General features: G+C 40.4%; 1 protein-coding gene across 9 annotated transcripts in view; it reads left to right on the top strand.

Moving 5' to 3' along the window:
* Window positions 1-19,398, top strand: part of foxp2 (forkhead box P2) — a 195,189-nt gene extending 175,791 nt beyond the window's left edge. For 5 of the 9 annotated variants that reach the window (XM_057854892.1, XM_057854890.1, XM_057854885.1 and 2 more), the window contains 4 exons: window positions 5,101-5,222; window positions 5,326-5,395; window positions 8,502-8,800; window positions 17,636-19,397. In XM_057854892.1, the coding sequence (XP_057710875.1) occupies window positions 5,101-5,222; window positions 5,326-5,395; window positions 8,502-8,800; window positions 17,636-17,780 (636 nt within the window). In that variant the 3' untranslated portion in view covers window positions 17,781-19,397. Of the gene's footprint in view, window positions 1-5,100; window positions 5,223-5,325; window positions 5,396-8,501; window positions 8,801-17,635 lie in introns of all 9 variants that reach the window. The other 4 variants (XM_057854886.1, XM_057854889.1, XM_057854888.1 and 1 more) reach the window with 1 other exon arrangement.
* Window positions 19,399-19,801: the final 403 nt, after the last annotated feature.

Here is a 19,801-nt window from a genome sequence, read left to right as displayed (position 1 = left end):
TTATCTGACTATTGAATGGATGTAAATGATCCGAACTGGCCAGCGAACCAAAGTGACTTTGACACCCCTGATGTATTCATTTATAAACGTCAAAATTCCAAACAATTTTGACGTTTTTGCTAGCGAAAAAAAAGTTTGGCTAAATTTTGTGCCAAAACATAGCACTAAAATCCCCCAAACACTCAATGATTCATGCTGCGTTTCTGTTCGAATTGTTGGCAAATATCCAGGTTTCTCCAAAGTTCTCATGAGACAACGTTATGTCAACATTGAACTGCGATCTACTAGCTTAAACCACAGAAATGAAACAAATCTCGGGGCGAATCCCGGGAAGAACCTGTCAGCCTGCCACGACCAAAGCGGATACGAGCTACAAACCAAACAACTTAGCATTTAGCTTTGAGAACGCAGCAGACCTGCTAACTAGAGTCAACAAGGACTTTTTTCCAAAAATCTTACCACGCCAAATAAAGAAAACCCAACAAAAAAAGGGTTCTCCCACTTGTTCCTAAGGCTTTGGAAAGAAAAAAATCTACCTCTGTAGTTCTAGTTCTGTGCTATTTATTTCTTCAGTTACTGTGCTAGTTGTTTCATGAATTGCTAGTTATGGTATTTGGTCACCCTACTTTCATTAGACAATCATAATTATGACATGACACTGTCATGGGCATTAATATATGCGTATAACAGACGTCATATTCGCCAAATTATGTCACTTTTGAATGGATGTAAAACCCGCCATCCACCATTTTATACAAAAACACCATTTGTTCATACTAGATAAGCCGCGCTGGACTACAAGACACACCTGTCCTCAGTGCGATATGGGCTATTTACACAAAATCATATGAACCATTAACACTTTATTTGACAGCGGCATCATAAGACTGTCATAAGACCAAATGAACCACCATGAACCTTTGCAGCCAATTGGTTTAAAGCTTCAAGGTGGTTCATTTGGTCTTATGACAGTCATTCATTGCTTGAAGAAGCTTCATTTGGCCATCACTGCTCCCTTGAGGGAGACAGTCAACCTCTGCTTCCGCCTTGTGTGAACACTGTTGTCGCCCAACATGCCTCTTAGCATGCATTGCAGCTCTACAGATATGAATAACAATCAAAATTCATGTTCCATGCAAATTATTTTTTCAGTTAATGTTCCAGTTGTTTCATTAATGGCTAGTTATGGTATTTTGTGAAACTTTATTTGACAGTGGTGCCACAAGACCGTCATAATTACGACATGACACTGTCATGAGCATTAATGAATACTTATAACACATGTCATTTAGTGTTATCCGTCAAATGATCTCACTTTTGAATGGATGTATAAGATCCGAGCTGGACATAAATGGAGTTAACGACACAATTTGCTAGATTACACTTAATGACATCTGTTATTAGCAATCAGTAATGCCCATGATAGTGTCATGTCATAATTATGACATACTTATGACAGTTTTATGACGCCTCTGTCAAATAAAGTGTTACCTATTAACCCAAATAAATCAACATATAAGGCGCACTGCACTATAAGCTGCAAGATTCAAAATGAAGGAAAAATGTAGCTTATAGTCCAAAAATTACGGTAAGTTTGATCAATTTTGATAATCCTGATGAAGACACAAAGCTTTTTTCATTAAATAAATACATGAATAAAATTGTTAATAAACACTATTAATTTAGGGGCGTTGGCTGATCACATCCTACTATTTTCTCATGGACAAAGAGTCATACTTTGCTCCATCTTTCCTTATAAGTGACTGAGCTCCTTTTCCACCCAATCATTGCATCCAATTAGCCTTTTCATTGTCAATGGCAGCCAATGATTAACAAGGAGAATACAAAAATATCCTCCATTACGATCAGGAGTAATGCAAAATCTAATTTGCCAAAATACTGGTGGGCTATTGTCGTGCAAAAACAAATAACTTTGTATTGATCCAATATTGTATTCGGATAAGACATTTCAGTATCACTACAGGTAGTTACGACATAGGCGACTTACGTGATTTCGACTTCATGCCGAAGTTTTTTTTTTTTTTTAAGGCACATAAACATAACTTATTGTACCTCACTGCATCTTATTTCATACTTAATGGTATTATTTTGATGTTCTGTCCTCACTAAACGTGAAATCGTTTAGCTTGACAGACGGCAAACAAGGCAAATTTGTTTTTTGAAGCATTTTACTTCCTACACTTTTGACAATTTGTAAAGTTGTAACACACATACGTCCACTTACGTTATGAAAAATGACACACATTTTAATAATAAAACACTTCACACAAAATAATTGGTGTTCAAACGTCCATCTAGTCTGATCAATATATTAATTTAGTAGATTAAATTAGCCTAACTTGCCTAACAAAAGTCCGCTAGCTTAAATGCTACAAATGCTAACTTATTTACATTTCTCATAGCAAATGACTCGCACGTTACTCCACAAACTGAAGCTCTGACTTTAATTACAAATGCATACACAAACCTACATTAGCTGAAACAACTTACAGCCTTATGTAGGCTAAACCAAGATAAGTCTCATCTGCTCCTCAGTAATACAATCAGTCCAAGCAGCCTCCAACGCTGCCACCAGAGGACCGTATATCCTCCATCATTAAACAAAATACAATACTTTTGGACTTTTTGGGTGGTAATTTTGACATTTTTAGGGGTTAATTCTGATGTACGTAAACATTCTGGTTACGTAGCGTAGGAACGGAATTGTTCTTAACCCAGGGACTACCTGTACTTTATTTTCGACACTTTTGACAACCCTACTAAAGACGTACAGCTTATTTAGTGGTGTTTTCATCAAATAAATACATAAATAAATTGTTAATAAACACTTCCTACTATTTTCTCACGCACATGTTCACAAAGAAGTGAACCTCACCCTGTCTTGTGAGTGACTGAGCTCCCTTTAGACTCAATCATGGCATCCAATTAGCTTGTTCACTTGCTCCAAACAGGTATTTGATGAGCATTCCTTAAAAGAATACGAGGTAACGTTTCAGTTTTGGTTGATTTGAGCGACACAGGTGGACAAAAGTGGTAGTGTTTTGCCTTAAGCGCACAGTGTTGTAAAATTTTGATCTACCGGTCGCCTGCAGATGGATTAAATGAAATTTCTGTTTCCTGTGTGAAGGATGAATAGTAATGGGTAGAGATGTCCCGATCGATCGGCATCCCGATCAGAATCGGCAAAAAAATATCGGCCATGCCTTTTTTTTAAATATATATTTTTTTTTAATTAAATTGTTTTCTAATTGTATTTAACGTTACAGACACAATATGTTACACTCATCCAGAGTCTTTAATTTAGGCTTAAGGTAGAGTTATCAAATTTATCCCGATAACGGCAGTAATTAATTTTTTAAAAAATGTATCACGTTAAAATATTTAACGCAATCAATGCATGCGTTGCACGACCCACTCACGCATTGTCGCGCTCAATCTGCAGTGGCGCCGTTTTACCTACATAGAGAGATAAAAGGCAGCGTAAAATGAGTAGAGTGTATTTTGGCAGCCTTTGGAGCCTTTTTTTAATTGGCTAAAGCCTTACAATCCCTCTCCCTACGATTAGAAATATCATGGGAAGCAATGTGGGGAAGCAAGGTAGCAATTGATCTTTTTCTTAACACTGTATGTTATTTCCCAGAGAAGATAAATCAATTGGTAGCACTACGCACGGTCATGGTTCCACTTCCCATCCTGCATTTGGGCATGGCTACAGTATCATTTACTGAACGCTCAACAAATACACTAGATGGCAATATTTAGTCACAATATACAAAGTCACAAGTCTTTATATCCATGGATCCCTCTCACAGAAGGAATGTTAATAATGTAAATGCCATCTTGAGGATTTATTGTCATAATAAACAAATATTGTATGTTGCATGTATATATTCGTCCGAGTTTTCTTCATTTTTTTCTTAATGCATTGCCAAAATGTATATGATTGGGAAAAATTATCGGGAATGATTGGAATTGAATCGGGAGTTAAAAAAAGGAATCGGATCGGGAAATATCGGGATCGGCAGATACTCAAACTAAAACGATCGGGATCGGACCGGGACCAAAAAAAAAACATGATCGGAACAACCCTAGTAATGGGGTAATAAATCCTGTTGTGGATAAACAATAGCATATGACTATGTTGAATATCAGAAACGTTTGTACCCACACCCCAACCGAACTATTTAGTATTTTATTATAAAATTTAAACAAGTGCGCAATATGGATTTAATTAGGTTTAGTGCTGAAACGATTAACCGATTAACTTGAGTAATTCGATTAGAAAAAAGCTTCAAATTCATTTTTGCTGCTTCAAGTATTCGTTGAATTTAAGTGGCATTGTAATGGTTTCTTTTTGAAAGTGTTCGCATTTAGTTTGATTGATTTGGGTGAATACACTGCCCTCTAGTCACGACAGTGAATATTACACAACTCATTTCCCATGGCTGAATCCAGCTGCTCCCTGTTAAGACCGACGTAAGCTAATTTTTTGTCTGAGCTAATGTTTTTTTTAATGCATTCGTAATTTAGTTTATAGGTATATTTAGCTGTTTTTTTGTGGGAATATGTGTTTGAACCATTTGCTAAAAGCATTGGAAAAAGCATTTTATAGCATTTAAGCTGGCAGACATTTGCTATGTACGTTAGCTAATTGTTCTTGTTGTACTTAGGTCATCATTTATTTAGATTTTTCCATGTACTTTGGAATTCAATCAATCAGCTGGTGTAGTCGTTGACAATATGGCGTCGATACTCGTCCAGTGACCTTCTTTTGCTGTCGTATTTCAAAACTGCGTGTCCATTAACTGCAAAAGAGGGTTACTGGCATCGCCATTATCAAGGGCGGCATTAGCACTTCTGTCAGCACCATAAGCCATTCGCTATGCTGATTACCTCCTTTTAGCCTACTTACTCTGATTGATATGTACTATGTGGCGGACTTGTAAGAGCATTCGCTTTCACTCATTTCTCCCTTTTTTTATTGCTAATGAAATCAACGGAGCATAAATGTTCATAATTCCTTGAAAAACGCACGTCGGGCTAATGAGCGATGGCGCTTCCTCGCTGTCTGACCCGCAGAACGCCGTGCGTCACAACCTGAGCCTGCACAAGTGCTTTGTGCGCGTGGAGAACGTGAAAGGCGCCGTGTGGACGGTGGACGAGGTGGAATACCAGAAACGTCGGTCGCAGAAGATCACAGGGTAAGTAAAGGAAATGCGGTTGGGAATGATTTCATGCGTTTAACCATTAGAATCGAATATAAACGTGACTAGATATTCTTTTGACCAAATTCTGTTTCTCCAGAAGCCCATCACTCGTCAAGAACCTTCCCTCCAGTCTGGGATACGGCTCTGCACTAAACGCCAGCCTACAGGTATGAACCTCACCGTCCGACCACCTTAGCAACACCCCCGCGTGTCCACCATCCTCCCTGCAGTCACCTGTGATTCATCGAGTCCGTGCGCAAACGCAAGGGCGTACGCATTAATATTTATCCGGGCTGTCATAAATGATTTGGGTTCATTGTGTACGTCGGCAAGGTTCTCACGGCAAAAAAAAAAAAAAAACTTTAAAATTTTAATCGCGGCATATAACTTTAATGCTCGGCAGGCAAGTGTCAGGGAGTTTTTATTATTTGGAGGCAAAGTTTTCAAGGGGACTTGGGCGTCTGACTGGAAGTTTACTTGTCACTTGCTGCTGCGATCTGAGCAACTTCAATCTTATACTGTAATTTACACGCTATATGGCGCACCTGACTATAAGTTGCCACCCACCAAATTTGACACGAAAACAATATTTGTTCATAGTTAAACTGCAATGGACTATAAGTCTTAGCTGGATTATGGGATATTTTACACCAAAACATATTAACCGGTTGCACTTTATTTGACCCCGGCATGACATGAATGTTAAAAGACTAAATGAACCACCATGAAGCTTTGAACCAATTGGCTGCAAAGCTTCATTGCTTCAAGAAGCTTCATTTGGCCATCACTGCTTCCTTTGGGGAGACAATCAACCTCTGCTGCCACCTGCTGTCAACGCTGTTGTCATCGAATGTTCTTCCTAGAATGCATTACAGATGTAAATACCAATCAAAATTCATATTCTGTACTAATTATTTCTTCAGTTACTGTTCCAGTTGTTTCATCAGTTGCTTGTTATGGTATTTGGTAACACTTGATTTGACAGTGGCGTCATAAGACTGTCATAAGACCAAATGAACCACCATGAATCTTTGCAGCCAATTGGTTCAAATCTTCATGGTGGTTCATTTGGCTTATTTGTCATAAGACCAAAAGATTCATGGTGGTTTATTTGGCTTATTTGTCATACGCCCAAAGCTTCATTTGGCCATCACTGCTCCCTTGGGGGAGACAGTCAAGCTCTGCTGCCACATGCTGTCAACACTGTTGTCGTCCAACATGCCTCCTAGCATGCATTGCAGCGCTACAGATGTAAATACCAATCAAAATTATAGTTATGTGCTAATTTTTTCTTCAGTTACTGTTCATTTTTTCATTAATTGCTAGTTATGGTATTTGGTAACACTTTATTTGACAGTGGCTCCATAAGACTGTCATAAGACCAATAAACCACAATGAATCTTTGCAGCCAGTTGGTTCAAAGCTTCATGGTGGTTCATTTGGTCTTATGACAGTAATTCATTGCTTCAAGAAGCTTCATATGACCATCACTGCTCCATTGGAAGAGACAGTCAACCTCTGCTGCCACTTGTTGTCAACACTGTTGTTGTCCAACATGCCTCCTAGCATGCATTGCAGCGCTGCAGACGTAAATACCAATCAAAATTCATGTTACGTGCTAATTTTTTCTTCCGTTACTGTTCCAGTTGTTTCATTGATTGCTAGTTATGGTATTTGGTAACACTTTATTTGACAGTAGCGCCATAAGACTATCAAAATTATGACATGACATTGTCATGAGCGTGAATGAATTTTTATTAGGGTTGTCATTTTGTGTCTTCCCGCAAATTACCTCAGTTTTGAATGGATGTAAAGCATCCAAGCTGGACAGAAATGGAGGTTGTCACATAATTTTGCTGGATGACACTTAATGACATCTGTCTTACGCATTCAGTAATGCCAATGGTAGTGTCATGCCACAGTTCTGACGGTCTTATGATGCCGCTGACAAATATAGTGTGACCAAATACCATAACTAGCAGTTAATGAAACAAGTGGAACGGTAACTGAAGAAATAATTAGCACAGAACATGAATTTTTGATTTTGAAGTAGCCCCTTATTGTCCAAAAAATTGCGGTACTACTTTGTTTAATATTATTGAACTACGCCATCAATCACATTATCAATCACAAGGGGAACAAAATTTGTACAGGTAATCCCCAAGTTAGAACGTACCCGACTTGATTTCGACTCCACGACGCCTTACTGTCTAGTCATTTTTTTAATAATGTTGACTTTTGTTTTGTGATGCATGCTTTTATTTTGGCGCAGGAAGCATAAGGCAGGCAGTAGTTCCGCACGGGAGTAAGAGCGCATGTAACACAAAGAAGAACGTATTTGCACACACGAAGAAGAGCCATTAGCTCGCACAAAGAGAGAACTGCAATCCATAACACCTTTTCGGTACTGTTTATTGTGCGTTTTCGACTGTGGTCAAATATTTGGGGCGAAATGATGCGATTGTTGTTGCGTGGACGCTAACCGATACATGCTGATCGTTTCTGTGGATTGTTATTGCTGTATCAGCAGCTAGTTATGAATGCAGATTTGAATTGCTGTTATTGAAGATGAAACGGATTTGATTTCATTTTTATTTTGGTGTTTATGTCACGAGCAGCTGAATAAAGTCAGCAAACCACACGGACGCTTAGCTCGCTGTCTAGCTAGGCCTAGACTTCTCCAACACCTAGGCGAGGATAGTCCAATGACGTATAATACGTTTTTAAATAGTTATTTTTGAGATTTAGGGTTATTTTGGTGTACTTAAAGGGCTAATTCCGACTTAGGCGGAAATTCAGGTTAAGTCACCAGCGCAGAAACGGAACTTGTTCGTAACCCGGGGACTACCTGTATTCAGTTTTTGCCAAAAACGTATGGTTCGGCAACAATTTGCCAAAAACATACCCATTTATTTCTAATGGGCAAAATTTCCCATTCATTTCCAATCGTTCCAATAATTTGCCATTCATTCCAATGGCACAAAAACTTGAACATCTCTATTGGCAATTGTGATTGTTGACCAAAACCTTACATTAACAACGCTAATTAGGACCCTAGTTGCCATTGACGCCCAGGTACGTCCGTGCCATTGATGGCCATCACAGCAAAGCTGTTTTCGAGTTATCATTATACCATTTTTAGGTCAGCTTGCGCCAAGGGTCTGTGTCAATTCCTCGTTCTCAGGTGATTTTATTTTGAAAGGAGTAAGGTTAAAATTTGGTGTTTTTCTTGCAACATAATAAAGCTGTTAACAGTTCTCTAATGCTCTACAGGCTGCCTTGGCAGAGACCACCCTCCCCCTACTGGGGACCCCGGGCCTAATTAACAGCGGTTCCATGGGCGGCGGCTGCCACGGCCTCCTGGGTGGCGACCCGTCCGGCCTGATGGGCGGAAGTCCTCCCGGGCTGCTAGGCGGCAGCCCGCCGGGGCTCCTCGGCATCAGCCCGCCTGGCACGCTGAGCTGTAGCCCACCTACCCTCCTGCAGTCGGCCCACGACGACATCAACGGCGCTTTGGACCACCTGGACACCAACGGACACGGCAGCCCCGGGTACTCCCCGCCGGGACACATGTAGGTTTTGCACACGCGATAAAATGATCCGTAACCGGGTAGACTGACAGCCATCGAGGAGAGCTCGCGCTTTTAATGGTCCAATTATTGTAGAATTTGCACATTTTTATGAGTTTGAGAGACTGTCTGGGAACGTAAGACGTGTTCAACCACCCACCTTGTGTCCTTGTGCCCTTTGTTAGTTTAATTGCCTGATATTTAACCCACGCTACCACTGCTTTTTTTATGATGTCATGACCCTCGGGCAAGGTTACATTTATCATTCCTCACTCATCACAGCTCGCATACGTGCGTATCGTCCATAAATGTTCACGTTTGAATGCAACACCGGTAGTGGTTTAGCTAGCAACGAGCAAGAAAGTTGTACTATTTAAAATTCGAAGGCCGGGACTTCAAATGTCCTCCAATTCTGGAATGAGCCATAATAATGCACACGCAATGTCCATCAGTGCTCACTGGCAAAGTCACATGACATCCCCTTAGCATGTAATGGACAAAAGATGCACTTAGCAAATATATCTAAGAGGGAAGCGCTTGTTTCGTCCCTTTAGACGTCCATACATGAATCTGTCCGGGCGTGTTTACTACCCCGCGCTAAAACGTGGGTGTTAAGTGGGCCAAATCCTCCGCCGTTGCCCACTCCCTAAGGTCATTTAACTTTTAATAACAGCATTTTTTTCCCCCCTCTCGCTCCGGCTACCTCGACACCGACATGAGACGCCTCGGTATATACTGCCACGAGAACCTCAAAATGGAAGAAATGTGTTTTTCCCGCATCGTTTTTAAATAATAGAGTGCCCCGTCGCGCTAAACTAAATAGGACATAACCTCTTAAAGGCCTTTCTCTGGAGAAGACACAGTGGTCTGACAATTAGACTAACCTCTGCTTCCCCTTGTGCGCTTAAAGGTTCACGCTATCGACTCGACCGCAAACCAGATAGCCCGCGGACATGCCTGCTGGAGCAATAGTTACGTACACCCTAAGGGTTCTGATTTGCAAGCTAACGCTGTAAACAACAAAATGTTGACGACGGATCCACTTGATTAGCAACGCTACTACCTTTCAGCAGGGCCGAGAACAAAAAGTGGTATTTGCCATGTGGCAAAATGGATTTTGCCATGTGGCGTTTTATTTGCCATGTAGCATTTTTTTGCCATGTAACAAAATGGATTTTGCCATGTGGCATTTTTTTCCAAGTGTCAAAATGGATTTTGCCATGAAGCATTTTTTTTTGCCATATGTCAAAATGGATTTTGCTATGTGGCATTTTATTTCGCCATGTGGCAAAATGGATTTTGCCATGTGGCATTTTTTTCGCCATGTGACAAAATGGATTTTGCCATGGGGCAGTTTTTTTTTGCAATGCGTCAAAATGGATTTTGCCATATGGCATTTTTTTTGCCATGTGGCAAAATGGATTTTGCCATGTGGCATTTTTTTGCCATGTGTCAAAATGGATTTTTCTATGTGGCATTTTATTGAGCCATGTGGCAAAATGGATTTTACCATGTGGCTTTTTTTTTTTTTTTTTTTTTTGCCATGTGACATTTTTTGCCAAGTGACAAAATGGATTTTGCCATGTGGCATTTTATATCGCCATGTGGCAAAATGGATTAAGCCATGTGGCATTTTTTTTTGCCATGTGTCAAATGGATTTTGCCATGTGTCTTTTTTTGCCATGTGTCAAAATGGATTTTTCTATGTGGCATTTTATTTAGCCATGTGGCAAAATGGATTTTGCCATGTGGCTTTTTTTGTTGTTGTTGTTTTTTGCTATGCATCAAAATGGATTTTGCCACGTGGGTTTTTGTTTTTGCCATGTGTTAAAATGGATTTTGCCATGTGGTATTTTATATAGCCATGGGGCAAAATGGATTAAGCCATATGGCATTTTTTTGCCATGTGTCAAAATGGATTTTGCCATGTGTCTTTTTTTGTCATGTGGCAAAATGGATTTTTCTATGTGGCATTTTATTTAGCCATGTGTCAAAATGGGTTTTGCCATGTGGCATTTTTTTTTTTTTTTTTTTTTTGCTAGGCATCAAAATGGATTTTGCCATGTGGTATTTTTTTGCCATGTGTCAAAATGGATTTTTCTATGTGGCATTTTATTTAGCCATGTGGCAAAATGGGTTTTGCCATGTGGCATTTTTTTTTTGCTAGGCGTCAAAATCGATTTTGCCATGTGGCAAAATGGATTTTGCCATGTGGCATTTTAATTTGCCATGTGGCAAAATGGATTTTGCCATGTGGCATTTTTTTTGCCATGTATTTTGCCATGTGGCATTTTTTTTCCTTGTGGCAAAATTGATTTTGCCATGTGGTATTTTTTTTTTTTTTTTTTTTTTTTTTTTTTTGCTATATGTCAAAATGGATTTTGCCATGTGACATTTTATTTTGCCATGTGTGGCAAAAAAAAGCCACATGGCAAAATCCATTTTCCCACATGGCAAAAAAATGCCACATGGCAATAAAAAATGCCACATGGCAAATACGACTTTTGGTTCTCCACTTCTCTCCTTTTCCCCTCAACTCTTTGCAAATTAAACCAGCAATCCCTGTTTTTAGCCCCTCCTGAGCAGTGGCGAGAGGCTATGAGACCAGTCCTAATGTACTCCTGCTTGATAAGCCCCCCCGTCCTCTCTTCCTCCTCCGTTAGCGTCTGGAGGGATTTTCTGATGCATCCGATGTGTCAGAAATAATTAGCTTTTGTCAGATTTATCATGGTGGCGCAAACGCCTCTCCCCGACTCAGGCCTCAGATCATGTTCTGCCTTGTTTGTGCGTGACAGCATTATTATTCTTGTTAGGCCGGCAACAACTCCTCGAGCCCCCGCCGCCGCCGCTTATCGAGCCGAGATGTTCGTCCGTTTGGAGTTAAAAACATGTATCATGGCGTCCGAGCCAACTGCCAGGGCTGAAGTTGATTAATGGCAGAACCTCGCCGACGCGTTTTTTTTTTTTATTCCGCCTCTTGAGGAGCGACACGCGCAGCCCCCTGCATATTAACGAGCGGCTGCGCTTTCTATTAACTAGATAAAAAAAAACTCTCCTCTGCCTTTGCTCCGGGGGGCTTAGGGATGAGAAATTCTCCATTATTTATCATGTGGCCTATGTTTTTTTTTTCTTCTCCCTCACTCCCCCTCCTTTCCACTCCTCCCTTTTCATGTATTTCAACCTGGTGTCATCAGTAAACTTTTAAATGCCAAACATGTCTGAGGCGTCGCGGCCCATCGATGTTCTCCCTTCCAATCGGCGCGGGGCATCGTGTCATATTAACGTCTGGCGAAAACAACATGCATGTCAAGGCCGTGACATGTTTACAGAGAAATACTGCTTGCGCACTGTCACACCCTAATCTCACCTATCGGGTACCCAAATAAAGTGGTTCTTTACCTTGCTAAAGGTACCGAACACTACAAGTTTCACATGTGGATTCACGGAAGCCTTCGGAATTAAGATTTTTTTTTTCCAAATTCAAAACAGATACAGTGGGGCAAATAAGAGTTTAATCAACCACCAATTGTGCAAGTTGTCCTACTTGAAAAGATTAGAGAGGCCTGTAATTGTCAACATGGGTAAACCTCAACCATGACAGACAGAATGTGGAAAAAAACAATAGAAAATGACATTGTTTAATTTTTAAAGAATTTACTTCCAAATTAGAGTGGGAAATAAGTACTTGGTCACCTACAAAAGAGATTTCTGGCTGTCAAAGAGGTCTAACTTCTAACGAGGTCTAACGAGGCTCCACTCGTTACCTGTGTTAATGGCACCCGTTTTAACTCATTATCAATATAAAAGACACCTGTCCACAACTTCAGTCAGTTACACTGCAAACTCCACTATGGCCGGGACCGAAGAGCTGTCGAAGGCCTGCATCAGGCTGGGAAGACTTGGTTTAAAGAAATCAACTGTGGGAGCAATTATTTGAAAATGGAAGACATACAAGACCACTGATAATCTCCCTCGATCTGGGGCTCCATGCAAGATCTCACCCCGTGGCGTCAAAATGGTAACAAGAACGGTGAGCAAAAATCCCAGAACCACACGGGTGACCTAGTGAATGACCTACAGAGAGCTGGGACCACAGTAACAAAGGTTACTATCAGTAACACAATGCGCTGCCAGGGACTTAAATCCTGCACTGCCAGACGTGTCCCCTTGCTGAAGCCAGTACACGTCCAGGCCTGTCTGCGGTTCGCTAGAGAGCATTTGGATGATCCAGAAGAGGACTGGGAGAATGTGTTATGGTCAGATGAAACCAAAATAGAACTTTTTGGTAGAAACACAAGTTCTCGTGTTTGGAGGAGAAAGAATACTGAATTGCATCCGAAGAACACCATACCCACTGTGAAGCATGGGGTGGAAACATCATGCTTTGGGGCTGTTTTTTTGCAAAGGGACCAGGACGACTGAACTGTGTAAAGGAAAGAATGAATGGGGCCATGTATCGAGAGATTTTGAGTGGAAAATCTCCTTCCATCAGCAAAAGTATTGAAGATGAGACGTGGCTTGGTCTTTCAGCATGACAATGATCCCAAACACACAGCCAGGGCAACAAAGGAGTGGCTTCGTAAGAAGCATTTCAAGGTCCTGGAATGGCCTTGCCAGTCTCCAGATCTCAACCCATAGAAAATCTGTGGAGGGAGTTGCCCAACAACAGCCCCAAAACATCACTGCTCTAGAGGAGATCTGCATGGAGGAATGGGCCTAAATACTAGCAACAGTGTGTGAAAAGCTTCTGAAGAGTTACAGAAAACGTTTGGCCTCCGTTATTGCCAACAAAGGGTACATAACAAAGTATTGAAATTAACTTTTGGTATTGTCCAAATACTTATTTTCCACCATGATTTGCAAATAAATTCTTTAAAAATCAAACAATGTGATTTTCTGTTTTTTTTTTTCCACATTCTGTCTCTCGTGGTTGAGGTTTACCCATGTTGACAATTACAGGCCTCTCTAATATTTTCAAGTGGGAGAACTTGCACAATTAGTGGTTGACTAAATACTTATTTGCCCCACTGTATGTCTAAGCTAGCAGCAAGCTAATAATTTAGCAAATTCCCGTTCAAAATTCTTTTGAGAGCATGTTTTACAAACAGGTCAAAATTTGAGACCACGCTGCCCAATGTTTTTTTTGTATTCCCTCATACCAAGTGAGAGTCAACCTTCCACTGAGCAAACCAGTTCTTACTCCCATCAGATCGAGTAATAACAGTTAAAAGGAATGGATTAAGCCAGAAAATTGGGGGCAAACTGGTCCAAAACCTGGTCCAAAAAGCCACATTGCCGAGATTTAATCAGTATACGAAAATAGGGCTCTGCGTTTCTTTACCTTCGCCAAACCCCTTAGACTTACTCATCGAACCCCTGGGGTTCGATTGAACTCAGGTTAAGAACCATTGCCCTTATAGGATCTATTATCAAGTCCCCACCAGTGTTGTTTTGGGCAGACCTTTTAATTTTCGTCTTAGTCCTATTTTCGTCATTTCAAAATGTGTTCGTCTAAAGAAGTTGTAATGCATCTGCGTCGGAGTGATGCCATAGCTACGCCGTCGACAACGTACCCTGCTTGGACCTGAAGCAGTTTGACCTTTTAGCCAGACTGCCGGAATCACGCCAACGACCCGGGCCGGCGAAATCTGACAACCCGGCCAAAAGGCCAAACTCCACGCGTTCACCTTAGTCTTTACTCTTTTTTCTGAGTCCATCTTGAAAGCTTGAAAAAAGCTTCGAAATACAAGTTGACAATTTAATCTGAGTCGACAGCAATCATACAGCACAGAGGGGCCCAGGCAAGGATCCAAGGTCACTATATCACATGTCAACAAAAGGTTCCCGGGAAAAAAAAAATGACAATGCTTAGTTAAACATTCAGTCGTTTGAAGGCTCTCGCAAGGTGGGCTGTGGGCAGAAGAAGGGTGTGCTTGGGCGTTGTTTAGAACTATTGTTTGGATTTCACAGGTGGATTCGGGAGTTACTGTTGTCAGAGCAACAAGGGTTGTGGATTTTGCCTCCTCAGGCAGGATTTTGCCACCTCAAAAGGGCTCCTGGAGTCTTTTCAGTCGTGTTATCAATTGGATATAGGGCGTTCTCCGGTGTTCCTTGTGTTGGGACAGGGTGTCCCGCCATTTGTTCTGGACTGTCCGGGAGAAATGATTGCAAGAGTTGGTGGTGCAGTTGTGTGCTTGTCAGCGTCAATTTTGCTCAGTCAGTTGCATGACGCACATGTTGGGCTTCCATGATAAGAAGGCGTTATGTATCTCTTATGCCCTATGTCCTGATTGTTTTCCTTAAACTATGGTATAAGTGCTATTTATTTTATGTTGGATGTGTTAGAGTAATACAAACAGTCAAACAGTAAATACAAGAAAAGATACTATTCCCTGATTGACTATATTAAGTGTGTTAGAATAATGCAAACAGTTAGACGGTGCATACGAGAAAAGGTACCATCTCCTTCACTACAAAAGAACTATTTTAAATGGTTGGACATCCACTATTTGCTACGACGAGAGAACGCGATGCTAGCGTTGATTAGCCGTTGACACTCGAAAGGATTTTATAGCCACAGTATGCTAGAACAAAGCTGCTATTTAAGGGCTAGCGTTAGCTGTTAGCTGTTTTCAAGAGGAGAGGTTTAGAAGGCAAGGTGAAGTGGATAATATATGACCTGTTTTTGAAAGTTTGTTTTGAAGCATTCAAACAACACTAGATGGCGTTAAGATGATGTCGTAATGTTAAGTTATGGCATAGACTTCCATCATGTATTGACGGGTCAGATCGGTCATGCACTGCGCCTCACATTCAAGTAGGGCGCCGCCCACACACACACTAGCATTTGACATATTTATGTAAAATTAATTCTTACTGCATGATTTTTTTTGCTTTTAACTAAGAAGTGAGACTGTTTTACGTCCATATCTAGAAAGAATTTGGAGATTTAAGCAGTTATTTACGAGAATTTTAACCAGAAAAGCTCTGTGTATATCAGGCGGCCGCTAGCTACATTTACCAACAGACTAGCATTGGACGTCGACATATTTACGTAAAATAAATGCTAACTGCACGTTTTTTTTGCTTTTAACCAAGAATCGAGACTGTTTATCGGTCGAGGGTTACTCCTTATTGGATGTTCCTTGTCAAAACAAGATGTCCCGCCATCTGTTCTGGACTGTCCGGAAGAACTGATTGCGAGTTGGTGGTGCAGATGTCATGCAAGGCGTCATGTATCTCTTATGCCCTATATTCTGCTTGTTCTCCTTAAACTATGATATGAGTGCTATTGATTTTGTATTCGGTGTGTTCAAGTAAGACAAACAGTCAAACAGTAAATACGAGAAACGATACTATTCCCTGACTGATTATATTAAATGTGTGAAAATATTGGAAACAGTTAGACGGTGCCTACGAGAAAAGGTACTATGTCCTTCAGACCCTATGCTGTAGCCTGATGTGCACCTCCCATTAATCCCTACTACGCCTCGCGGTTAGTGCTACTAATTTGCTAATCGATTAGTTGTCGATTAAACGATTAATTGTTGCTCCATTGGACATAACTCCTCGAACATAGCTGGATCTAGCTGCTCCCTGTTAAGACCAACATAAGGTTTTAAGTTTTTGTTTGAGCTAATATGATGATGATGCTTTTTTATTTTGAGCATGCACAAAGAAACAGAAATAGAGTCAAATAATTATTTGCACTCAAACGGGAGTGGGAAGAAGGAAAAACTGATTTAATCCCACCCCTCATGTCGTCATCCAGCATCCTTATTTCATGGGATACTAAATCATGGGTTGTAAATTGCGCATCGCACTTCCACAAATACCAAATGTGCGTGAAACTAAAAACTGGACTGTCAAGAAGAAAAAGCTCAAAGACAAACAGAAAATGGCATATGATAAAACAACTAGATGCTTGGAACCTCTCTTCAAAAATGACAATGTAAGGATCGAAGGACCAGATTGTTGGGATAGAAAAGCTGTTATGCATTAGTAATTTAGTTTTAAGGTTTATTTAGCAGTTTTTTTGTGGGAACATTTGTTTGAAGGATTTTTTTAAGAGCATTGTTTAAAAAAAAGTTTGCATTTTATAGCATTTAAGCTAATTATTGTTATTATAATTGTTTTACACCATTTAAAGTTGAGCTCAGGTATTTTAATTCATTTTAGGGCTGTCAAACGATTAAAATTTTAATCGAGTTAATTACAGCTTAAAAATTGTAATTAATCGCAATTCAAACCATCTATAAAATATGCCATATTTTTCTGTAAATTATTGTTGGAATGGAAAGATAAGACACACGATGGATATATTTATTCAACATACGGTACATAAGTACTGTATTTGTTTATTATAACAATAAATCAACAAGATGGCATTAACATTAGTAAAATTCTGTTAAAGCGATCCATGGATAGAAAGACTTATAGTTCTTAAAAGATAAATGTTAGTACAAGTTATAGAAATGTTATATTAAAACCCCTCTTAATATTTTTGTTTTAATAAAATTTGTAAAATTTTGTTGATGTCAATAATGACACAATGCTCATGGGTGCTTAAGCCCATAAAATCAGTCGCACCCAAGCGCCAGCAGAGGGCGACAAAACTCCAAAAAAAAAACACAAGTAATAAGTGGACTAACAGTTTGAACGGGGGCATGTGCGTTAATTGCGTCAAATATTTGAACGTGATTGATTTAAAAAATTACTGCCCGTTAACGCAATAATTTTGACAGCCCTAATTCATTTTAAAATGCATTTATTGCTCTTGTGAAATGAAATTTTGCATAGTTTGGAAAAAAACACTTGGGAATTTTATTTGTCTCATAGGCTGCCCGTCCACGTCAAGGAGGAACCTCCAAACATGGACGACGACGACTGTCCCATGTCTCTGGTGACGACAGCCAATCACAGTCCAGAGCTGGACGACGACCGGGAGCTGGAGGAAGGGAACTTATCAGAAGACTTAGAGTGATTTTCCTTTTTCTAAAGGTGTTTTTTTTTTTTTTTTTTTTTTTTGTTCCTTTCCGGACTCGGAAAAAGAACCACTCCACAAAGTTCACGCAAACTGCCGCCCCACTCTTAACTTTTGGTTTCTCCCTCTATTTCTCTTTCGCACCACTGGGACTATTTATTGCGCATGCATCCAAAGGAACTCTCAGCTGCAGCCCTTTGGGATCCCGAACTCGGAACACGTCAGGCATGAGATGCCCGCGTGGAAAAAAAAAAAATTCAAGATGGCGTGGCCACTAAGGAGGGACAACACAAAAATTCTGCCAAAAATGAAAAAAAAAAAAAAAAAAAAGGACCATTTTGTTTGTGAATAAGCCGAGCCACATTAGTTGTTGATGTCTAGAGACGATTGCTGATTCAACTCAGTCTGTTGTGTCACCGCTTGTACGTCGCGACTATTTTTTCCCCCCCAGCTTTTCTCATCGTAGACACCGACTGTAAATGCCATTCCCTCGATCGCAACCAAAACTGCGGTACAGTTAGGACGCAAATTAAAAAGCCACTCTGGAAAGCAGCAACCTTCTGAAAGCTTTGTCTACCTGCAAGCAGTCACAGGCAATAGCTAGAAACCAAAGCCCACGCGAGCGTATTGACAGAAGACGCCAAACTCAGCTACTTTGACCAAGATGAAGCTTTCAAAAACTACCTTCGACTAACCTCTGGGATTGCTCCTCAAAGACCGGATCTTCTAGTACCGCAGATTTCTAAACAAAAAAAAAGCTGCAGGCCAGAGAGGAGTTCAATATCAAAGTGGATCATGACCAAAACATTTGTGTAGAGTGTAGAGTCATTTTCTTTTTGAAATGTTTTTAAGTTCAACAAGCTGGTGAATATATATTGTTCTAAACGGCACTGTCACGTCACCACTGAACCACCGACGAACCAAACTAGACGAAATATCTAGCAAAGCCAAATAGTATTCAAGTGGAAATGGATGTGGCTTGGTTACCAACTGAAGAGCAAATATTACGACTTAATAGCCATGTCACGTTCTTTATCTACTGTATCTGGATGGATGGATGCGCTTACAAAAGTGTTGTTGCTTTAAGTCCAACCTACGTTTCTGGGGTCAGGAAACCAAAGTTGGACAAATTCTGTCTCCAAAAAAAACGGATCTCATGAGAACTTTAGGAGAATGTTGCATTTTAACTGAAGTTCTGAAAATAGCAAGCGCTTTTTGCTAGTCGTCAACGAATTGGATCAAATATAGAACAACTTGGAAAGCTTTTGATAGGTTTTTTTTTTTTGTGGACAATATTGCCATAATTTTCAGACTATAAGCCGCCACCCACTAATTTTTTTTACGAAAACGCCATTTGTTCATAGATAGCCGCACTGGACTATAAGCCGCAACTGTGTTATGGGATATTCACACCAAAGATAGTAACCAATAACACTTTACTTGACAGAGGCATCAAAAGACTGCCATAAGACCAAATGAACCACCATGAAGCTTTGAACCAATTTGTTGAACCAGCATGAAGCTTTGCAGCCAATTGGCTGAACCTCCATGAAAGATTTCATCCAAGAAATAATAAGCACAGATCATGAATTTTGATTGTTATTTACAACTGTAGCGCTGCAATGCATGCTTGGAGGCATGTTGGATGATAACAGTGTTTGCACCAGGTGGCAGAAGAGGTTGACTGTCTCCCTCAAGGGAGCAGTGATGGCAAAATGAAGCTTCCTTAAGGAATGAATGACTGTGAAAAGACCAAATGAACCACCATGAAGCTTTGAACCAATTGGCTGCAAAGCTTCATGGTGGTTCATTTGGTCCTCTGACAGTCATTCATTGCTTCAAGAAGCAAATGAACCACCATGAAGCTTTGAACCATTTGGCTGCAAAGCTTCATGGTGGTTCATTTGGTCTTCTGACAGTCATTCGTTGCTTCAAGAAGCTTCATTTTGCCACCATTGTTCTCTTGGGGGAATCAGTCAACCTCTTCTGCCACCTGCTGTAAACACTGTTGGGTTCCAACA

This window comes from Corythoichthys intestinalis, chromosome 13, assembly GCF_030265065.1.
Source record: "Corythoichthys intestinalis isolate RoL2023-P3 chromosome 13, ASM3026506v1, whole genome shotgun sequence".
Classification (NCBI taxonomy): Eukaryota; Metazoa; Chordata; class Actinopteri; order Syngnathiformes; family Syngnathidae; genus Corythoichthys; species Corythoichthys intestinalis.
Note: the sequence above shows the minus strand (reverse complement) of the source record. Positions and strands in the feature narration are given on the sequence as shown.